This window comes from Elephantulus edwardii, unplaced genomic scaffold (assembly GCF_000299155.1).
Source record: "Elephantulus edwardii isolate Elephantulus edwardi_28Jun2011 unplaced genomic scaffold, EleEdw1.0 scaffold00306, whole genome shotgun sequence".
Classification (NCBI taxonomy): Eukaryota; Metazoa; Chordata; class Mammalia; order Macroscelidea; family Macroscelididae; genus Elephantulus; species Elephantulus edwardii.
This window is the reverse complement of record NW_006400056.1, coordinates 1,500,386-1,518,976: the sequence shown is the minus strand read 5'-3', so window position 1 is coordinate 1,518,976 and position 18,591 is coordinate 1,500,386. Positions and strand designations below refer to the sequence as shown.

Sequence of the window (18,591 nt, the reverse complement as noted above, 5' to 3'; positions counted from 1 at the left end):
ATTAAGGCAGAAATCCCAGGGAAGACTTTTAATTGACTAGTCAGGATCAGGTCTCCATCCTAACCTCATCAGTTATGGCTGGATGCTGGTTCAGAGGGTCAGACATGGCCCCTGGGCCCTAGCCTGGCATCACTCTGGGTGGGACTGACCATGTTATGTGCTCTGTGTCTCACACACACACCCCTTCACTTGTACCTCCACCTGCCTGTCAGGCACTGGGCCTCTCTCCTGGCCACACCCCGGCCTCCTGTCCTCCTCTAAATCACAGGTCTGCCTTGTCTCCCCCTGTTGTGAGCGACAGTGGACCCAGCCTCAACCCGTTCTCCCTTCTCTCTGGCAGATTGAGCCCTTGAGTGGCCCCCTGGATGGTGGGACGCTGCTGACCATCCGGGGCCGGAATCTGGGCCAGCGGTTCAAGGATGTGACCCAGGCCGTGTGGATTGGAGATGTGGCCTGTGAGCCTCTGGCTGACAGATACGCCGTGTCAGAGCAGTGAGTGGCGGGCAGGCTTGGCTGCTTCTGGGGTCATTCCTCCCACCGCCTCAGCTCCGCCCTCCTCCCTAGCACCTGGCTGCCCCCAACAAGCTGCTCACACTGCTGGGGCTGGATGGACACTTCCTTTCTCACACCCTCCATTGCATTCCTTTCTGCTCCATATCCCTTGTCCTTCAAGGTACACCTCTACCTCCCAGTCCTCCCAGGAACCCTTCAACTTCCCCAAATGTTCCTGCTCTCACGGAAGCATTGCTGTTAGGAACACACACACACACACACACACACACACACACACACACACACACGAATAGGAGAGATGTTTGGAGGCTGGTGATAACAGCTTGAAGAGTTGGGTGTGCAGCACCAGGGTAGGCCCAAAGGGACTTTAGGAAATGCCTGTGAGCAGGGCAAGATAAGACCATCGGCTTCCAGCCTAGCATATGTTCTCATGATCAGAGAACTTTAATGTGTCCCGAGAGACCCTCTCGTCAAGCATCTCATCTCAGAGTTGCAGATTTGTGGGAAAGCTGGGCTGGGGGTGGAGGTGGTTCTGGGAAGAGCTTGGCACTGGTAGGGGGACTGGAGAGCTTGGCGTGCTTATTTACTAACAAACGTGGATTTGTTTTCATATTTTGTTATAATGTCCTTGGAGGATCCCAGGCGAGTGGCATTCACTCACCTGGGGCAGGGGGCAGGTCAGATGCGACGGCGGGGAGTACACATATCACAGGCTGTGGCCAGAGCTTGGGTTGGTGATTGTTCAAAGGAGAAAGCAAGGAGTCCCCGCTCAGATCCTGGGGTCTGCTGGCCAATCCTCTGACCTGAGCTACCCCCGTACTCCCCATAGGATTGTATGTGCCACAGGGCCAGCCCTGAGACCCTTCTCGGACGTAGTGACCGTGAATGCCTCCAAGGAGGGCCGGTCGAAGGAACGCTTCTCCTACGTGGTAAGAGCACCCCTACTGCCCAGCTGCCACAACCCAAGGCTGCCTCCAGCCTCACCACTTGCCTGTCCCACAGCTACCCCTCGTCCATTTCCTGGAACCTGCCATGGGCCCTAAGGCAGGGGGCACCAGGATCACCATCCACGGGGGCCACCTCGATGTGGGCTCTGAACTCCAGGTCCTGGTCAACGACACAGAGCCCTGCACGGATCTTGTGTAAGCTCCGGGGTCCAGCACCCGTGTGTGGGCACCACATGTGTCTCAGGTCCCCGGTGGCTGTGACTCGTGGGTCGAGCCCTTTCCCTTCACTGAGTCTCAGTTTCCGGGTCTGGTAAGGACATTGCCTGGAAGGTGTGGGAAATGCTCCTTGTACCACTGGTATACAGCAGGTGCTACTTAAGTGATAGTAACCGTGATGATCATACACACCCTGAGGCCTACTGGCTGACCCAGCAGGGTGGTCAGTGGCAGAGTCCAGCCCAGAATCTCTTTATTTGCACCTGACCTGCTGTGTGGGGAGTTCTGGTGGCCTGATGGAAAGGAGCTGCACTGCCCACTCTAAGGCACGTTGTTCAGACCCACCAGCTTGCTCCACGGGAGAAAGATGGGCAGTCAACTCCCAATTTATAGCCTCTCAAAACCAGCTGGAGGGTCAGCTATGGCTCTGTTGTGATGAAATAGTACACAACAACAACCTGCCGTGTATCCTAGCCCATGGATGGCATTGCTAGGGAGACCAGGATGCCTTCAAGAAGCCCCAGTCTTCTGAGGAAAGTGGGAGTGTCTAATGGGCACAGGACTGGGAGAGTCAGGGCTTTGGGAGCTCTGGCCAGGGATTGGCAGGGTGGCTGGAGAGCTGCTATGATGAGCAGGCTAAAGATGGGAGAGGAGTGGGGAGGTGGCCGCTGTAGGGAGCATGGCCTGGAGGGAGTGATAGTGGGGACTGGAGCACTCTTGGCCTGGAAAGGTTTCTACCAAAGAGGCCAAGGACACAACAGGGTGCTGAGGGTGAGCAGGGGTGACCCCACTTGGTGGGTGCGGCCCCCTGACACCCCTGCCCCCCCCAGGCGGGCTGCCACCAGCATCTCCTGCACGGTGCCCAGTGGTACCCTGGCCGCGTCCGTGGCCGTGTGTGTGCGCTTTGAGAGCCAGGGCTGCGTGCGCGGCAACCTCACCTTCTGGTACATGCGGAACCCTGTCATTACGGCCATGAGCCCCCAGCGCAGCCTGGTCAGGTGAGAACCCGACCCTGTGGGGCCCTGGACCCCACTAGGCCTCAGCCGGTCTGACCGACGCCTGCTTCCCCACAGTGGCGGCCGGACCATCACGGTGGCGGGTGAGCGGTTCCACATGGTCCAGAACGTGTCTATGACCGTGCACCAAATTGGCCGGGAGCCCACGGTGAGGGCTGCAGCCCGGGGCCGGGGGCCGGGCTGACCGAGCGGGCTTCCTCCCACTGCATCTCTCCCTGTCCCTGTCTCTGTTTCCTATCTCCCTTCATCTCTCTGTACCTCTGTCTCCCTTGGTCTTCCTGCCATCTTTCTTTCCTTTTGCCTCCTTCTGTCACTCTTCCCTTCTCCGCATCTTTCTCTCTTTGTCTACTCGACACCTCAATCTTTTTTTCCTCTCTCTCTGCCTGTTTGATCTCCCCTTTCACCTCCCACCTCTGCCCTCTCTTCCCAGCTTTGCAAGGTTGTCAACGCCACCCTCATCACCTGCCCTTCCCCCGGGGCCCTGAGCAACGCCTCCGCACCCGTGGACTTCTTCATCAACGGGCGGGTCTATGCAGATGAGGCGGCCGGGGCTGAGGAGCTGCTGGACCCCGAGGAGGTCCAGCGGGGCAGCAGGTTCCGCCTGGACTACCTCCCCGACCCACAGTTCTCCACGGCCAAGCGGGAGAAGTGGATCAAGCACCATCCTGGGGAGCCCTTGACCCTGGTCATCCATGTGAGTGCGCAGGGCCCAGTGGGGTGGGGTTGGGATCCGCCTGTGTGCGCCCCGTGAATCCTGACCCTGTGCCCACAGAAAGAGCAGGATGGACTGGGGCTGGAGAGCCACGAATACCGGGTCAAGATAGGCCAGGTGGCCTGCGACATCCAGCTCGTCTCTGACAGGGTCATCCACTGCTCCGTCAACGAGTCCCTGGGTGCCACAGAGGGCCAGCTGCCCATCACGGTGAGTGGACGCATAGGGAACAGAGAGCCCACCTCCAGCCTGGCCCGCTGACTGAGCCCGGGGCCCAGCACTTCCGAGACCATGGAAGTGTCTTCATGCTCAGACACACGCAGCAAAGCAGAACTTGACGTCTCGTGATGCACCAGCAGCCTGAGGCCCAGCAACACTGAGACCTGCTCAGGGCTGCTCACTGGCCCTGCCTGGACCTGATGGGGCTGAACTTTCAGAAACCATAAGTCATTTGTGGCTCACCCTGCCCAAGTTGTGGCAAGAATGGAAGGTGTGCCAGGGAGAGAAGGGGCCCCAAGAATGGAACGTTTTCTGCACTGTTGCTGCTTCCCCGCTTCCTGGGCAGCATGTGCCTCCCCAGGACAATGCTGGTTGAGAGGAAATGCTCTTTGCTTCCCCCCTACCCCGCCCCATTTCCAGTGCTGCCCTCCCATCCTCAGATCCAGGAAGACCTCTGGTTGCTTGTGGACCGTGGCAGGGCCTCTGCAGCTGCCCTCCCTCTGGCCCTTCACCACTGCCCCTGTTGTTGTTGTTGTGTGCCATCAAGTCAGAACCAACTCATTGCTGGCCCTCCCATGGATTACAGAGACTGGAAATCCTATGAGAGAATGTTGCCCATCTCCTGTGGCGTGCCTGGTGGATTCGAACTGCCTGCATTGGGTTCACAGCACAACTTCTTACCATAAGGCCACCCGAACTGGCTGTAATAGTAACTGCAGCCCCTGTATTGGTCCTTATCTTGGCTCTAGGGCCCGCACTAAGGGCTTGGCAAGCATCATCTCATTTAACCCCCCCAGCACCCCGTGAGATTATCTATAGATGTACCCTCTGAGGCTCAGAGAGGCTGGGTGACCCAAGGGCATACAGCTGGTGAGGGGAGGAGCCAGGGAGCGAATAGAGGGAAGCTGCAGCGCCCTCTGCCTGCTCTGCAGATCCGCGTGGGGAACTTCAACCAGACCATCGCCACGTTGCAGCTGGGGGGCAGCGAGACCGCCATCATCGTGTCCATTGTCATCTGCAGTGTCCTGCTGCTGCTCTCCGTGGTTGGTAAGGATTGGCAGCAACACGTCGCAGGGCAGGCCCTGCATCTCCTTGCCCCAAGCTCTGGGAAGAGAGAAGGCGATGTGGCCCCGGGAAGACGGAAGCGGGGTGGAAGGAGGAAACCTACCAGGCACATAGTGGGGGTGCGGTGTGCCCGGCTATGGCACCAGAAGAAAGGACACGGGAGGGATAGGGGTGTCCTGAGCCCAGGCCATGGACCCTGAATGTCATGGTAGAGGAATTTGGAATCATGTTCTCTGGCTAGTAGGGAGTCAAGTCACTCATTACTGTTGAGTCAGAACTGACCCTCCAGCAGGCTTTCAGAGGCTGTAAATCACATAGGAGCAATGGCTCTTCTTTCTCTCCTGTGGAGCAGCTGGTGGATTTGAGCCTTTGGATTAGCAGGACAGCTCCCTACCCACTAGGAAACCAGAGCTACACAATTATTGTTGTTAGTCACCTGTGACTCATAGTGACCCTGTGGACAACAGCCCTGAACCCTGCTCTATCCTGTGCCAACATTATTGTCTCTGACACACCTGCCCCCATTATCCCAGTCACTGACTCAGTCCATCTCATTAAGGGTCTTCCTATCTTGTGCTGTCCCTCCACGCTCCCAAGGACTGGTCCCTCCTTGCAACATGTCCAAAATATGTCAGACAAAGCCTCAGAATCCTTGCCTCCCAGGAGCAGCCTGGCTTCACCCTCTCCAGGATGAACTTGTTTGTTCTCCTAGCAGTCCATGATATATTCAGTACTCTTCTCCAGCACCACAGCTCAAAGTCATCTATTCTCTTTCTATCATCCCTAGTAGTTGTCCAGCTCTCTCTGATGCAACACAGATATTGTTGTTGTGTGCCATCAAGTTGGAACCAACTCATAACTGACCCTCCAGTGAGTTTTCAGATGCAGTTAATCACAGGGAAGGAGCTTACCCATGTTTCTCCCAAGGAATAAGCTGGTGGATTGAAACCACATGCCTTTGGGTTGGTAGCACAACTCCTTACTACTCAGTCATCAGAGCTCCCTAGCAATCAATACAGTAGATACATTGAAAGCAATGCTGAAAAAATATGTATACTTTTTAAAAATGTATCTTATTATTTTGTGTGTGAGTACCATCAAATCGGATCTGACTGGTATGAGGAGATTGCCCCTCCTTTTCCAGCAGAGTATCTGGTGGATTTGAACCGCATGCCTCAGGGATTGCGGTGCAGCTTCTTGCCACTAGGCCACCAGAGCTCCCTGAAAAATGTATACTTTAAGTGGATGAATTATATCTCAGTAAAGCTGTTAAAAAAGTAATATGTTCAATGTAAAGATAGGTAGAGAAATAAGCAAGGAAGAAGCTGGAAGGAAAAGATCATTACTAATGTTTTATATGTTTTACTCTATTTCCTATATTTTTATCAAGTCTCTGTGTGTGTGCATGTGCGTACATACCAGACGCCATAATGGCACAGTGCTAAGTGCTAACCAAAAGTTCATCAATTCAAACCCACCAGCCACCCTGGAGGAAAAGTGTGGCTGTCAGTGTCCATAAGGATTGTTGTTGTGTGCTGTTGAGTTGGAACTGACTCCTGGCTGGCCCTCCAGTGGGTTTTCAGAGGCAGTAAATCACATGGGAAAGAGACTGTCCATCCTTCTCCTCTCGAGCAGCTGGTAGATTCGAGCCGAGTACTTTTGGGACTACAGCACGACTTCTTACCACTAGGCCACCCATCAAGATTATACCTTTGGAAGCCTCATGGGGCAGCTCTACTAGTTAGAGTTAGTGGCAGTGAGTAGTGAATGTGTATACATGTACAGATGGCTTATGTCATTCCAGAGGCATTGCATGTAACACTGCTTTGTAATCGGCATTTAAGGTTCTTAATTCACAAGTAACAGTCATCATAGAAAGAACAGAAAATGCTAAAAAAGAAGAAAACAAATAGCTCATAACTCCCACACTCAGAAGTAATCACTGCAAACTCCTATTTAAACACACACATACATACACACATACACACGCGCACGTAAGACTGACAAGTGAAGAGCAATGACTCTGTTTGTCCCTCCACAAGGCCCTTCCTGCCCAGGTTCAGCTCTGGAGCTGTTGGTCCACAGAGGAAGAGGCAATTAAAGGGCTAAGGGTGCCAGGGATCCTCCTGTTCTCATGAGGTGGAGCCCCAGGCTAGCAGTCAGGGCCTGTCCGCCCAGGCCTAGGCCTTGCACAGAGCAGGCATCAACACTGGCTTTCCAAAGGGCTCTGTGGGCTGATCTGCCTCTGCCTCCCACAGCCCTGTTCGTCTTCTGCACCAAGAGCCGTCGTGCGGAACGCTACTGGCAGAAGACGCTGCTGCAGATGGAGGAGATGGAGTCGCAGATCCGCGAGGAGATCCGCAAAGGTGACAATGGGACCGTGGACCTTAGCTTCCGGTCAGAAGAACGGGCTCCAGGTCCACTCACCACTGCCTCCTGCCCACCAGGCTTTGCCGAGCTGCAGACGGACATGACAGACCTGACCAAGGAGCTGAACCGCAGCCAGGGCATCCCCTTTTTGGAATACAAACACTTTGTGACTCGGACCTTCTTCCCCAAGGTCAGCCCGCATGGCCATCTCTGCACCTCCTGCCTCTGGGCTGCCCTAGAGGGCACCTTGTGCGGCTGGGAAGTCAGCGTGGGCCCCCTTGAATGGTGCAAAACCTCTGTGTCCACCCATGGCAGTGCTGGCCTGCCAAGGGGGACTCAGTTCCCCCTCACTCTCGCTCCCCACTCACTAGAGTCAGGCCACTTGCCCCACTCTCCTGGGGGAAGCTCGCCTCGTCACCCCATCCATTCTCCTGTCACCAACTCAGTTGCTCCACAGCTCCTCTTACCCTACAGTCCATGCCTCCTCTGTCCCGACTTCACTGACCTATCTGTGCCTTTGTGGCCAGTCCCCTCCCTCTTGTCCTGTCCACGCAGCCAGAGCAATCCCCTGTCTCACTGTCACTTTTCACAAAACTCCCGAGTGTCTGTTCTTGGCTGCAGGATGAGGCCTTCCAGAGCAGGACCCTGTCTGGCCTCTCCATGTCCCTGCTTCTACGCTGAGCTGTTTTGCATTCTCTTAAGCCTAGTGCAGTCTTGCATTACCACACGTTGGCTTTGAAGCTCCTGTCCCAAAAACCCTTTGGGGTACCCTACCCCCTTTTCTAAAATCCTGTGAGCCCCTGGACTTGGCCTCTGTCTCTTACTCCTTTACATGGGTTGTTTCTGTGTGAGTTTCCCAGCAGCCCTTGGAGAGTGGGGCTGGCCTCCTTCAAGCACCCAGCAGGCTACTAGACCAGTGTTTGTTGAATGAATCTTGCTGCCAGAGTTGGGGGGTCATCTCTACTATCCCTGAAGTGCTGGAGGTCTCGCCTCTGCAGTGTTCCTCCCTTTATGAAGAGCGTTATGTACTGCCTTCCCAGACCCTCAACTCCCAGGGCAGCTCCCCGGTGCAGGAGACTCACCCGCTGCTTGGCGAATGGAAGGTGGGTGTCCCCTGCACACACCCTGAGATGTTAGCAGTGCTGGCCCCAGACCATGCAGGGAAGAGGGAGGGCTGGGCCTGTCACTCTCCGCCCCATCGAGTGCTTAGAGAATGGACGGGGAGAAGGAGCCACACACTGGATGCTGTACCACCCCAGACCCCCTCACCTCTGTCTGGGCCCCATGGAGTTACTGTCCTCGGTCGTGGGGAGTTGGGAGGCATCTATCATTGTGAGGTTCCAGGAGTCCTTTAGGGGATCACAAGCGATGACCTCTAAGCGGGGCAGAGGGACGGAACTCCATGGCCACTGTGCCCTGCCTGCAGATCCCGGAGAGCTGCCGGCCCAACATGGAGGAGGGGATCAGCCTGTTCTCCTCCCTGCTCAACAACAAGCACTTCCTCATTGTCTTCGTCCATGCGCTGGAGCAGCAGAAGGACTTCGCTGTGCGAGACAGGTCAGGCTCGGGGAGTCTCCCGGGGTGCGGCAGGGCCTTGCCTCTTGGCCAGATCCAAAGATGGAGCCGTTTCTGATTGCTGCGTCTTCAGTCTTAGCTGGACCAACCCCCCATCTGTCCCCCAGTCTCCGTCCCTGGCTCCTGGAGTTCTGTGGCTCCTGAGATCTTCTTCCTTAGCCTCGATCCTCCAGATACAGGCTCGTGGGCACAGCCGGTGCTGTGGTTAGCAGCACGGCCTGTCTGCCAGGCGCCGTCCACGTAGCCGCTCAGCGTTTCCTCGCTGCACACCCCGCCCCACGGTATCTCGGGGTGCTATTCTGCGGTGTGCCCCTGCAGGTGCAGCCTGGCCTCCCTGCTGACTGTGGCGCTGCACGGCAAGCTTGAGTACTACACGAGCATCATGAAGGAGCTGCTGGTGGACCTCATCGACGCCTCGGCCGCCAAGAACCCGAAGCTCATGCTGCGGCGCACCGAGTCCGTGGTGGAGAAGATGCTCACTAACTGGATGTCCATCTGCATGTACAGCTGTCTGCGGGTGAGCCTGCCCACCGCCTCCCTGCCGGACAGGAGGCTGTGTACACGACGCGGGTATCAGACCAGCCTCCAGAGAGCCGTCCCGTGTTGTCCTCCACCAACACACCAAGAGGGGTTGTGTGCCCTTTGCTCAGATACGGAGAGACAGGCCCAGAGCCCAAGGCTGGCCTCTAATTGTGCTTCAGGCTTTGGTTCAGGGCCCAAGGCCCACAGGACCTAGGAAAATGAAGGCCTAGAAAGGCCCTGGCTTCTTCAAGAGCTCTGGCTGAAGCAGAGAGAAGCAATGTCAGGGGCCTTATCCTTTGTCTCTGCCAATCATAAATACAGTTACCAACTCTGTCTGGTCAACTTGGGTCACTACTCCGAGTTTTGGAGATAGATTAGACCCCTGAGGAGATGATGTGGAAATGGCAATTAAAATACAGTCGACTCAACCTAGTGAGGTCCTGACCATTGCAGCAAGTCCAGGATGAGGACACCTCTAGGTCTCTTGCTCTGTGCACCTACTCCAGGGGTTTGAGGTGGCTTCCTGGAGCAGGTGAGCTGGGCTGAGACCTGAGGGTTTGTTTGCAGGCCACCTGAAGCATTGGGCAGTGTGGGGATTAGGCACCAGTCACAGCATTGGCCAGGCTGGGAGGAGGGAGTGTCCATGAAAGGACTTGAAGGGCTATGTAAGGTCAAAGGGCAGAGTGAATCTAGGGGTGCCTTCATCTTGACAGAAGTGTCCCCTCCCGGGTTTTTCTGAAGGAGTTGCTCAGCCCTTGGTCCAGCCCACCACCCAGCTACCTTGTGGTCGCACAGGCCGTGGGGTCATCTGGCATCATGAGAGCCTGGGCCTCAACCACACTGGGCTGGTGGAGGCCTATCTTTGGCTCAAAGCAGCTGGGGGAGCCCTTAGCCTAAGCTCTGGGACTGGGACTTGGTTTCCTTCCAGGCCACCACCATGCTTGGGGTTCAGTGGAGTCCAGGTAGCCTGGGCAGCCTCATGGATACTCCCCGGGGGCAGAGCGGAGCCCAGGCCTGGTACTATGAGGAGGGGCTGAGAGAGCACCCCAGCCCTTGTGTGGCTGCTGCATTGCTGAAACAGGCATCTCAGGAGAGGGGACAGCACCGAACTCCCTGACTTTCTCTTTGTGACCACAGCCCGGCCTTCTCGGTCAGAGCCTTTGCTCCCTCTTCCAGATAATGGGGCATCCATTGCTTGAACCCCTAGACCGGAGGTGTTGGATCAGGAACAAGAGCTGGCAGGCTGCCTTTCCCACTTGAGCCAGATCTGCCCAAAGCGATTACATACTTAATGTTTCCTTTAAATCAGCCTGCGGGTTCCATTTAAATACCCATCGAGATGGAGCACCTGGCTGCTGGCCCTCTCCATGACCCTGAACACAGCTCAAGTCAGCAGATGCTAAGATGAGCCCCTTTCTGGCCGTGTGCTGTTCATGAAACAGGGAGTTCCGGGCCCTGGCCCTGTCTGACAAGGCTCTACAGCGGTCAGGCTATGGCCTGAGTGGTTTGAGGCCATCTGCTCTGGTTCCACCGCAGCTCAAGAGTCACAGGCTTGGGAAGTTGGCCAGTCCTGGGTTGAGTTCAGCTAAGTTGAGGTTGCTTGGCCTGTCTGAGCCTCTATGTTGCTGTCCGCACAGTGAGGAGGGCAGCTAACATCAGAAAGGGTCGTGGGTTGGTGGCTCCACACACGCGCTGCCAGTGGCATTTCATAAACATGAGCTAAGACTCCAGGGACACTGCCCTGCAGGGACGGCAGTATTGGCAGCAGGATGCAGAGGGCAGGGAGCTGAACGGGCAGCTAAGAGGTATTGACTAGACTCCAGTGAAGGTGCACGTGGTAGCACCTTCACAACCAGAGGCTCAGAGCCAGAACCAGGGTGGACAGGAGGCCCTGAGGGGCTGTGCTGTGCCTGCCTTTGACAGCCCCTGTCCCCCGCTCCAGGAGACAGTTGGGGAGCCCTTCTTCCTGCTCCTGTGTGCCATCAAGCAGCAGATCAACAAGGGCTCCATCGATGCCATCACGGGCAAGGCTCGCTACACGCTCAATGAGGAGTGGCTGCTGCGGGAGAACATAGAGGCCAAGCCCCGGGTGAGCTTAGCAGGTGGACGGGGGTGGCTCTGGAGGTGGCTGGGAGGGCCTGGCAGTCCCAGGCGGAGCCCGGCCCCCACACTCCCCAGCGGGCCTGCGCGTTGGTGCCTGGTGGAGGGGCTCCTCACTGACCCTGCCCCGTCCTCTCTGCGCAGAACCTGAACGTGTCCTTCCAGGGCTGTGGCATGGACTCGCTGAGTGTGCGGGCCATGGACACGGACACACTGACACAGGTCAAGGAGAAGATCCTGGAAGCCTTCTGCAAGAACGTGCCCTATTCCCAGTGGCCACGCGCCGAGGATGTCGACCTGGGTGGGCAGGGCGCGGAGGGGCCCGTTTTGTTTGAAGCATGCTTTTCACGCCGCAAATGTGAATTAGTAGTGTATCACTTCAGCTTTAAGTGAACGAAATGAGGGCCCCATCAAGCCAGGAACTCTTACTCTGAGGAGACATAATGTGTTCTGTGTGTACGAGCTGTGCCCCACTGCAGAAGTGGTCGGGAAAGGCTTCCCAAGGGTCAGAGTTGGGAACGTGAAGGACACTGGGGATGTTGAGACCATTCGTTGCTGTGATCACACAGGATGTCTGGTGGGACAGTGCCTAAATTGCTCCAGCCCATCAGTGTCTTTGTGGGAGAACCAGAGGGTAGTGAGCTTCTGTGAAGACTGAAGCCTAGGAGACACTGCAGGCAGCTGTGCTGTGTGCCCTTCAGGGTCACTGTGATGCGGGCTGACACGGCTGCAGTGGGTTCAGATTTATTGTGTCAGGCCCTGTTCTCGGCACGGGGCTGGAATGGTAACCAGGCAGGCAGAGCAGCAATGGCCTGACAGAGCTGGGGACATCAGGTACCCGAATGGGTCTAGGGGATAATGCTGAGACTTGGCCACCTCAGCTTGAGGGGACTGAGAACTTGAGGGCACTGGGTGCTTGGACGTCTGACCGTGAGGGGACTGGGAAATGGCACTGGGTGCTTGGTCGTCTAACCATGAGGGGACTGGGGGACGGCACTGGGTGCTTGGTCATCTGAACTTGAGGGGCAGTGCCTAGTGCTTAGACTCTCTGAAGACAGTGGGTGGAGGGTGTGTGAGAACCCAAATTGGACCTTACTGTGTTAGCAGTCAGCCTCCGGTCTACCCTGGGGTGGGGACGACACCCCAGCTCTCGCTCTGTGCCAGCCTCATTGAGCACCTTACACACCCTCCTCCTCGCTGCCTTACAGATGGAGGGAGATGTTCCGAGAGACTCCACAGAGAGAGGGGGACTCTTGCGCACTGTTTGGTCCCTGTGGTCTGAGGCCTTCCCCCTCGGCCTGGGCCCCTGCCTCTGGTCCTGATACCTGGCCTCTTGCCCCGCAGAGTGGTTCGCATCGAGCACACAGAGCTATGTCCTGCGGGATCTGGACGACACCTCGGTGGTAGAGGACGGCCGCAAGAAGCTCAACACGCTGGCCCACTACAAGGTAGGGCCCCCAGCCCTGCCTACCCCCACTCCTTCTCCTGATCTCTGACCTCTGACCTCGACCTCTCCTCTCATTCAGATACCCGAAGGTGCCTCCCTGGCCATGAGCCTCACAGACAAGAAGGACAACACTCTGGGCCGAGGTAGTACGGCTGGACACAGGGAGGGCGTGGGGCCTTCCAGCTGAGCTGGCCTGATTGGAACAGCCCAGTATAGAAGCTGAGGCTCCAAGTCAGGGCTGGGCAAGACCAGAGCCTCCCAGGTGGGGGCAGGGCCTGCCCGCCCCCTCTGACCCAGCACTGTTTGGCCAGGACTGGTCACTAGGCCTCAAGCTGCTTTCTTGTGGGCAACTGGAGGGAGGACCCAGGAGGGTGGGACATGGTTCTGAGAGAGTCTGGGATGGGGTGCCTGCCTCCAACCATGTCCCCTCCTCGGTTGGTCCAGGCCCTCTCTCCAGTGCTCAGACTGGAGCTGGGCTGCTGTGGCTCGGGTTCCACTCCCGAGGTTGGAACCGGGATCTTGGCCTGAGCCTGAGCCTCTAGCTGTGGGCTGGGAGCGGGTGGGTAAAGTGCTCCTTCCCAGTGGGTGGTCTCTTCTTGGCTCTTGAGGGTTCATCTGTGGTGACCCATTCTTCTTGTAGGCCTTCTGACTCTTTCTCAGTCTCAGTCTGAGTGTCTGTTTCTCCCTTCGCTTTTCTTTCTCTTTCTCTCTCTCTCGTAATAAATGTGTCTCTCCCGCCTCTCTCTTGTTTATTTATTGTGTGTGTTTCCTCTTGCAGTGAAAGACTTGGACACAGAGAAATATTTCCATTTGGTGAGTGCCTGACCATGGCCCCTGGGGAGCTGGCCCCTGTCTGGGTGTGGCCCTGCCCCCTGCCCCCCCAACCCCGGACCTCATGGAAGGCTGGAATGGGGAGCAGGGGTGGGGCACAGAGTCAGGGGGCACCACACCCCTCCTGGTTGACATGTACAAAGCAAGGGGTCCCTGGGTGCAGGATAAGACCTCCGTGGACAGTCTAATACTGACCACTACCTGGCTCCAGGTGCTGCCCACAGACGAGCTGTCCGAACCCAAGAAGTCCCATCGACAGAGCCACCGCAAGAAGGTGCTGCCCGAGATCTACCTGACCCGCCTGTTGTCCACCAAGGTAGGGAGCTGTGGGTACATGCTGCTGGTGGGGGGGGGTGCCAGCTCTTCCTGCCACCCCTGTGGGGCCTGGCGGACTCCATGGCACATGGCAGAGGGTTTAGGATCCTGTCCTGTGGAGGACCACAAGCTTTTGACTTGTTAACAGTGATTACAGATGCATGAGGCATACCTGTATTGACAAAGAGGGGAAATGATATCCCCAAGATTACTCATTTCAGATAAGACTCAGCAGCACCCCAGAATCTACATCCCTACTCCAGCACTGCTCAGCTGGGTGCCCCTGTATGTTGCTTGGTCCTTTTAACACCTCTGTGAGATTAGGATCCCAAAACCCATATCACAGATAAGAAAACCAAGGCCCAGAGATGTGACATGACTGGCCCCGTGGCACAGGCCTTTCCCATTCAGCATCTTCTGGAGAGAAACCACTCAGGAGTCAGTGGACCTGTCCACTCACCCTCCACGCCCAGCCCTGGGCTGATGGCTGGCTACCCTTCTGTCCTGCAGGGCACACTGCAGAAGTTCCTGGACGATCTGTTCAAGGCCATTCTGAGCATCCGAGAGGACAAGCCTCCCCTGGCGGTCAAGTACTTCTTTGACTTCCTGGAGGAGCAGGCAGAGAAGAGAGGCATCTCAGACCCCGACACCCTGCACATCTGGAAGACCAACAGGTGGTGGGAGGCAGGCGGGTGGGCAGGGGTCTAGGTGGGCGGGAAGGCTGTACAGACGTGGCCGTATCACTTATTCAGCTGCAGGTGCTCCTCAGAGCCTGGTCTCTAAGCCCACCTTCATGGCTTCATCCTGTCCTGCCACTCGCCAGCTGTGTGGCCTCACTTCCATGCCTCAGTTTCCCCAGATGCAATGAAAGTAACTCACCAGAATGATAAGAATTCTTGGAAGAGCTCTGCCACCCACTGAGCTACATTAAGTGCTTGTCCTGAATTCCTTGTCCCTTCACTCCGTTTTGGTGGGTAAGCCACTAAGGCTGATGGTGAAGTCGCCACTGCCAGGCTCACACAGCTCCATCAGTGGCAGAACCAGGGTCAAATCCGACTTCTGTGCTCACTTCTTAGCCTGCCTTTGAGGCACAGCTCAGATTTTTTGGTTCACAGCTCCACCAAAGAAGTTGTGAAAGCGTCTGCTTAACGCCCAGGGGGAGGAAATGCCTATAGGCCAAGAAGTTTCTGGAAGTTTCTCTTTAGTTGCAGGGGCTACTCGGAGCCCTGTGGCCCACACACCTTGGTCTGCCAAGTCACTGGACGGCCCTGGGTTGGTGGCAGGTCACCACTCCTCTCTCCCCCTGCTGACAAGGCGAAGAGCCCAGGTCCCCGCCTTCCCTCGGCCTTCCCAGGCACTGCTGGTGGACTTCCTGTCAGGCTTGCGTGCATGAGCGGGCTGGAGGAGGGGCTGGGGCTGCCCAGGGAGGGGTGCATCTAATGAGAACCAGGGACTGGCTTGAGGCTCCTTCGTGAGAGGCGTGTGGAGGCGTTGAGGGGGCCAGCAATGCCAGGCCGCCCCTGCTGAGGCCCCTCAGCCCCTGTCCCAGCAGCCTGCCAGGCTCCGAGCAAGAAGCCTGTCCCAGCTCCTCCTCCGCAAGCTGGCCAGGGACTGTCACCAAACCAGTTTGTGGAGGAGCCACTGTGGGTCCCCAGGCTCCCTGTGCCCTGGAGGGTCTGACTGGTGTTTGGCATCCCTTGCCCAGCCTCGGTGTGGCTCACACTTCTGCTGTCATCCAACCCCACAGCCTTCCTCTGCGGTTCTGGGTCAACATCCTAAAGAACCCCCAGTTTGTCTTTGACATTGATAAGACGGACCATATCGACGCCTGCCTCTCAGTCATCGCCCAGGCCTTTATCGATGCCTGCTCCATCTCTGACCTACAGCTGGGCAAAGTGAGCTGGGTCTTGGGCAGGGAGGGTTCCCTGAGGAGGTCTGAGTGGGTGCCAGCTAGCTCTTCCGAGCTCTGGAGAAGTGGGGTACACAGTGCCATCCCAGATATGGAAAGCACATAAAAAGTGGGAGCTAGCTAGAATCAGACACTGAATCACTGAAGACCAGCCTCACCTGCCTCAGGTAGCCCAGCACCGGCTGTGAACCTGCTGGCCCTGAGCTGGTCAGTGCAGCAGGGTGAGCATGGTAAGCCTGCCTGGGCATTCACCAACATGGTCTCATAATCAGACCACACCCCAGACAGCACCTCTGATGGTCAAGGAGTGCCATGGCAGTGACCGACCTTCAGTGAAGGGTGGGTGAGGAGAAAGCTAGTGACCTCAGCTCTGAGAGGCAGCTGCGTGCTGAGGGGAGAGACGCCAGCCAACCTTAGAGGAGGGAGGAGGAGGAAGGGCGTCCCCGCTTCCTGCAGAAGGAACACTGGCGAAAGCAGGGAGCCCAGAGGAGCCCTGATAGCTGCGGGTATTACAGGGAGTTAAATGAGACTGTAGTTCGGGGTGGGGGTGGTTCGGTGGTCCTGAAGATGGGAGACCCAAGTTTAATTCCTGACCAGGGCCCCTTACATGTAGCCACCACCCATGTGCCAGGGGAGACTTGTGTGCCCCTGAGACACTGAGCAGATTTCAGTGGAACATCCAGGATTAGGATGGACTAGGAAGAAAGGCCTGCCAATCTAGTTTCAGTCCACAGCCAATCATGGGGATGGTCTGGTTCTGTTGTATATGGAATCAGTTTGCATTGATGACAGTTAGAGCTAAAGGACTGGACATAGGGGTGTAGGCCCTGTTTTTTAGTCCATGAATTTCACCAATAGACTTGCAAGAGGCAGAAAATGCCACCACTTCTCACTCTCTTGAGAGGTGGATGCCCGTGATAAACAGAGAGCTGGGAGTGTCTTTGGCATGCTTGCTTCTGGGTGTCGGGAACATGTGGTAAGAAGGATTCCACTGAGCCAGCAATCAGACTTCCAGGAAGTCTTAGCCACCAAGACCCGTTGCCCCGAGCAAGTATGTAAACCCAGCCACCTGGGTGAGGCCAAGAGCTGGTATATCACCCATGAGGTTTTCCCCAAAGCAGGAGGTAGGAGAGGTGAGGACAGTGGAACGAGCACTCAGGCACCCTCATGAACAAGACTACTGAGGCCTGAGACCCCAGTAACATGGCTCACATGTCCTGCTGTAGATAGGGACTGACTAGAGCTTCTCCAGGGCAAGACAAGATCAATCCGCATTCTTCTGCATGGTCTCCCAATTCCTTTCTGCCTTAGGACTCACCAACCAACAAGCTCCTCTATGCCAAGGAGATCCCTGAGTACCGGAAAATTGTGCAGCGCTACTACAAGCAGATCCACGACATGACACCCCTCAGCGAGCAGGAGATGAATGCCCACCTGGCTGAGGAGTCAAGGGTGCGCCCCACAGCCAGGGTCTGGGCGTGGGGTGGAGGAGCAGGCACCCACATGCTGGGTGCTGCAAACAGGAGCTGAGGCCCCGGGGCATTGCAGAGGAGGCAGCATCCTGTCAGGCCCCAGCACAACCTCACCTAGAACTTCCTCCCAGATGTAAGGGGGCTGACTCAGGAGAGAGTTCTTGGGTTGGAGTTCTTATATACAGTCAGCTTGGAGCTGACCCATAGCTGACCCTCCAGCAGGTTTTCAGAAGCAGTAAATGACATGGGAGGAGGTTTCCCATCTTTCTCCTGCAGAGCAGGTGGTGGATTTGAACCATGTACCTTTGTGTTGGTTGGAAACAGTTCATTACCACCAAGCAACCTGCACTTCCATTTCAAAGGCACGCGATATGAATTCACCAGCAGCTCCACAGGAAAAATATGGGCAATTTCCCTTGCGCCTGAAAACCCACTGCCTCTGAAAATCCACTGGAGGGTCGGCTGTGAGTCACTTCCCACTCGACGGTACACAACAAGAAGAAACCACCAGAGCTCCCTGTTTGATTGAAGAAGAGATTAATATCCACAGTCCCCTTTATCTGTACAAGTCAGAGAGTCTTCTCTGAACTTGAACATCAAGGGGCTCTGGAGAGTGAGGGACTTCTCTGGGAACTGCCAACAGGACTTGACTGGGGCTGAGTTGTGCTTTGACAGTTGGAATAACTGGCTTCCTTCTCTCTTCCTCATCCTCTTTGCTCTTAGAAATACCAGAACGAGTTTAACACCAATGTGGCCATGGCAGAGATTTATAAATATGCCAAGAGGTACCGCCTGCAGGTGAGTGCACACGAGGTGAGGCGCCAGGCCTTGGGGCCTTCCATCCTGTCCAGAGACATGCAAGGAGAGCTTCCTTCGGAAGAGATGTTTGAGCCGTCAGTGGTGGAATCTAGGGCTTCATGTCTCCCCACAGGATCTAGGGAGGGGGCTTCCTGGGGCCCTGGGCTGGGAGGTCTGCTGACTGTCCCCTCCACCCACTCTTCAGATCATGACCGCCCTGGAGGCGAACCCGGCAGCCAGAAGGACGCAGCTGCAGCACAAGTTTGAGCAGGTGGTGGCTCTGATGGAGGACAACATCTACGAGTGCTACAGTGAGGCCTGAACCAGGCAGACAGGGAAAGACACTGCACTGCACCCTCAGCTTTGTTCTGGTCTCAGTATCCCAAACCAGGCCGAGAAGTGACAGAGGAGGTGGCTGCTGGTGTGAGGGGCCTCACTGAGCCGGGAGAGGAGCCTCCAGCCTTGGCCCTTTGGGCTTCTTCCTCCCCTCCTGCCTGTCCCCAAAACTGGTCTCTGTTTGGGGGCCTTGAATGCCATAGCCACCCTGAGTCAGGGCCCCTCCGT

General features: G+C 56.4%; 1 protein-coding gene across 1 annotated transcript in view; it reads left to right on the top strand.

The window, feature by feature from the left end:
- Positions 1-18,349, top strand: part of PLXND1 (plexin D1) — a gene marked incomplete at its 5' end in the record, with an annotated part of 59,887 nt that extends 41,538 nt beyond the window's left edge. The window contains 24 exons of the mRNA XM_006901051.1: positions 341-492; positions 1,343-1,442; positions 1,516-1,655; positions 2,507-2,674; positions 2,750-2,840; positions 3,123-3,386; positions 3,465-3,614; positions 4,556-4,670; positions 6,947-7,054; positions 7,136-7,248; positions 8,057-8,161; positions 8,485-8,615; positions 8,952-9,150; positions 11,098-11,244; positions 11,400-11,556; positions 12,600-12,703; positions 12,782-12,845; positions 13,481-13,515; positions 13,745-13,849; positions 14,359-14,522; positions 15,596-15,743; positions 17,069-17,209; positions 17,953-18,027; positions 18,233-18,349. Of these exons, the coding sequence (XP_006901113.1) occupies positions 341-492; positions 1,343-1,442; positions 1,516-1,655; positions 2,507-2,674; positions 2,750-2,840; positions 3,123-3,386; positions 3,465-3,614; positions 4,556-4,670; positions 6,947-7,054; positions 7,136-7,248; positions 8,057-8,161; positions 8,485-8,615; positions 8,952-9,150; positions 11,098-11,244; positions 11,400-11,556; positions 12,600-12,703; positions 12,782-12,845; positions 13,481-13,515; positions 13,745-13,849; positions 14,359-14,522; positions 15,596-15,743; positions 17,069-17,209; positions 17,953-18,027; positions 18,233-18,349 (3,093 nt within the window). The remainder of the gene's footprint in view (positions 1-340; positions 493-1,342; positions 1,443-1,515; positions 1,656-2,506; positions 2,675-2,749; positions 2,841-3,122; positions 3,387-3,464; positions 3,615-4,555; positions 4,671-6,946; positions 7,055-7,135; positions 7,249-8,056; positions 8,162-8,484; positions 8,616-8,951; positions 9,151-11,097; positions 11,245-11,399; positions 11,557-12,599; positions 12,704-12,781; positions 12,846-13,480; positions 13,516-13,744; positions 13,850-14,358; positions 14,523-15,595; positions 15,744-17,068; positions 17,210-17,952; positions 18,028-18,232) is intronic.
- Positions 18,350-18,591: the final 242 nt, after the last annotated feature.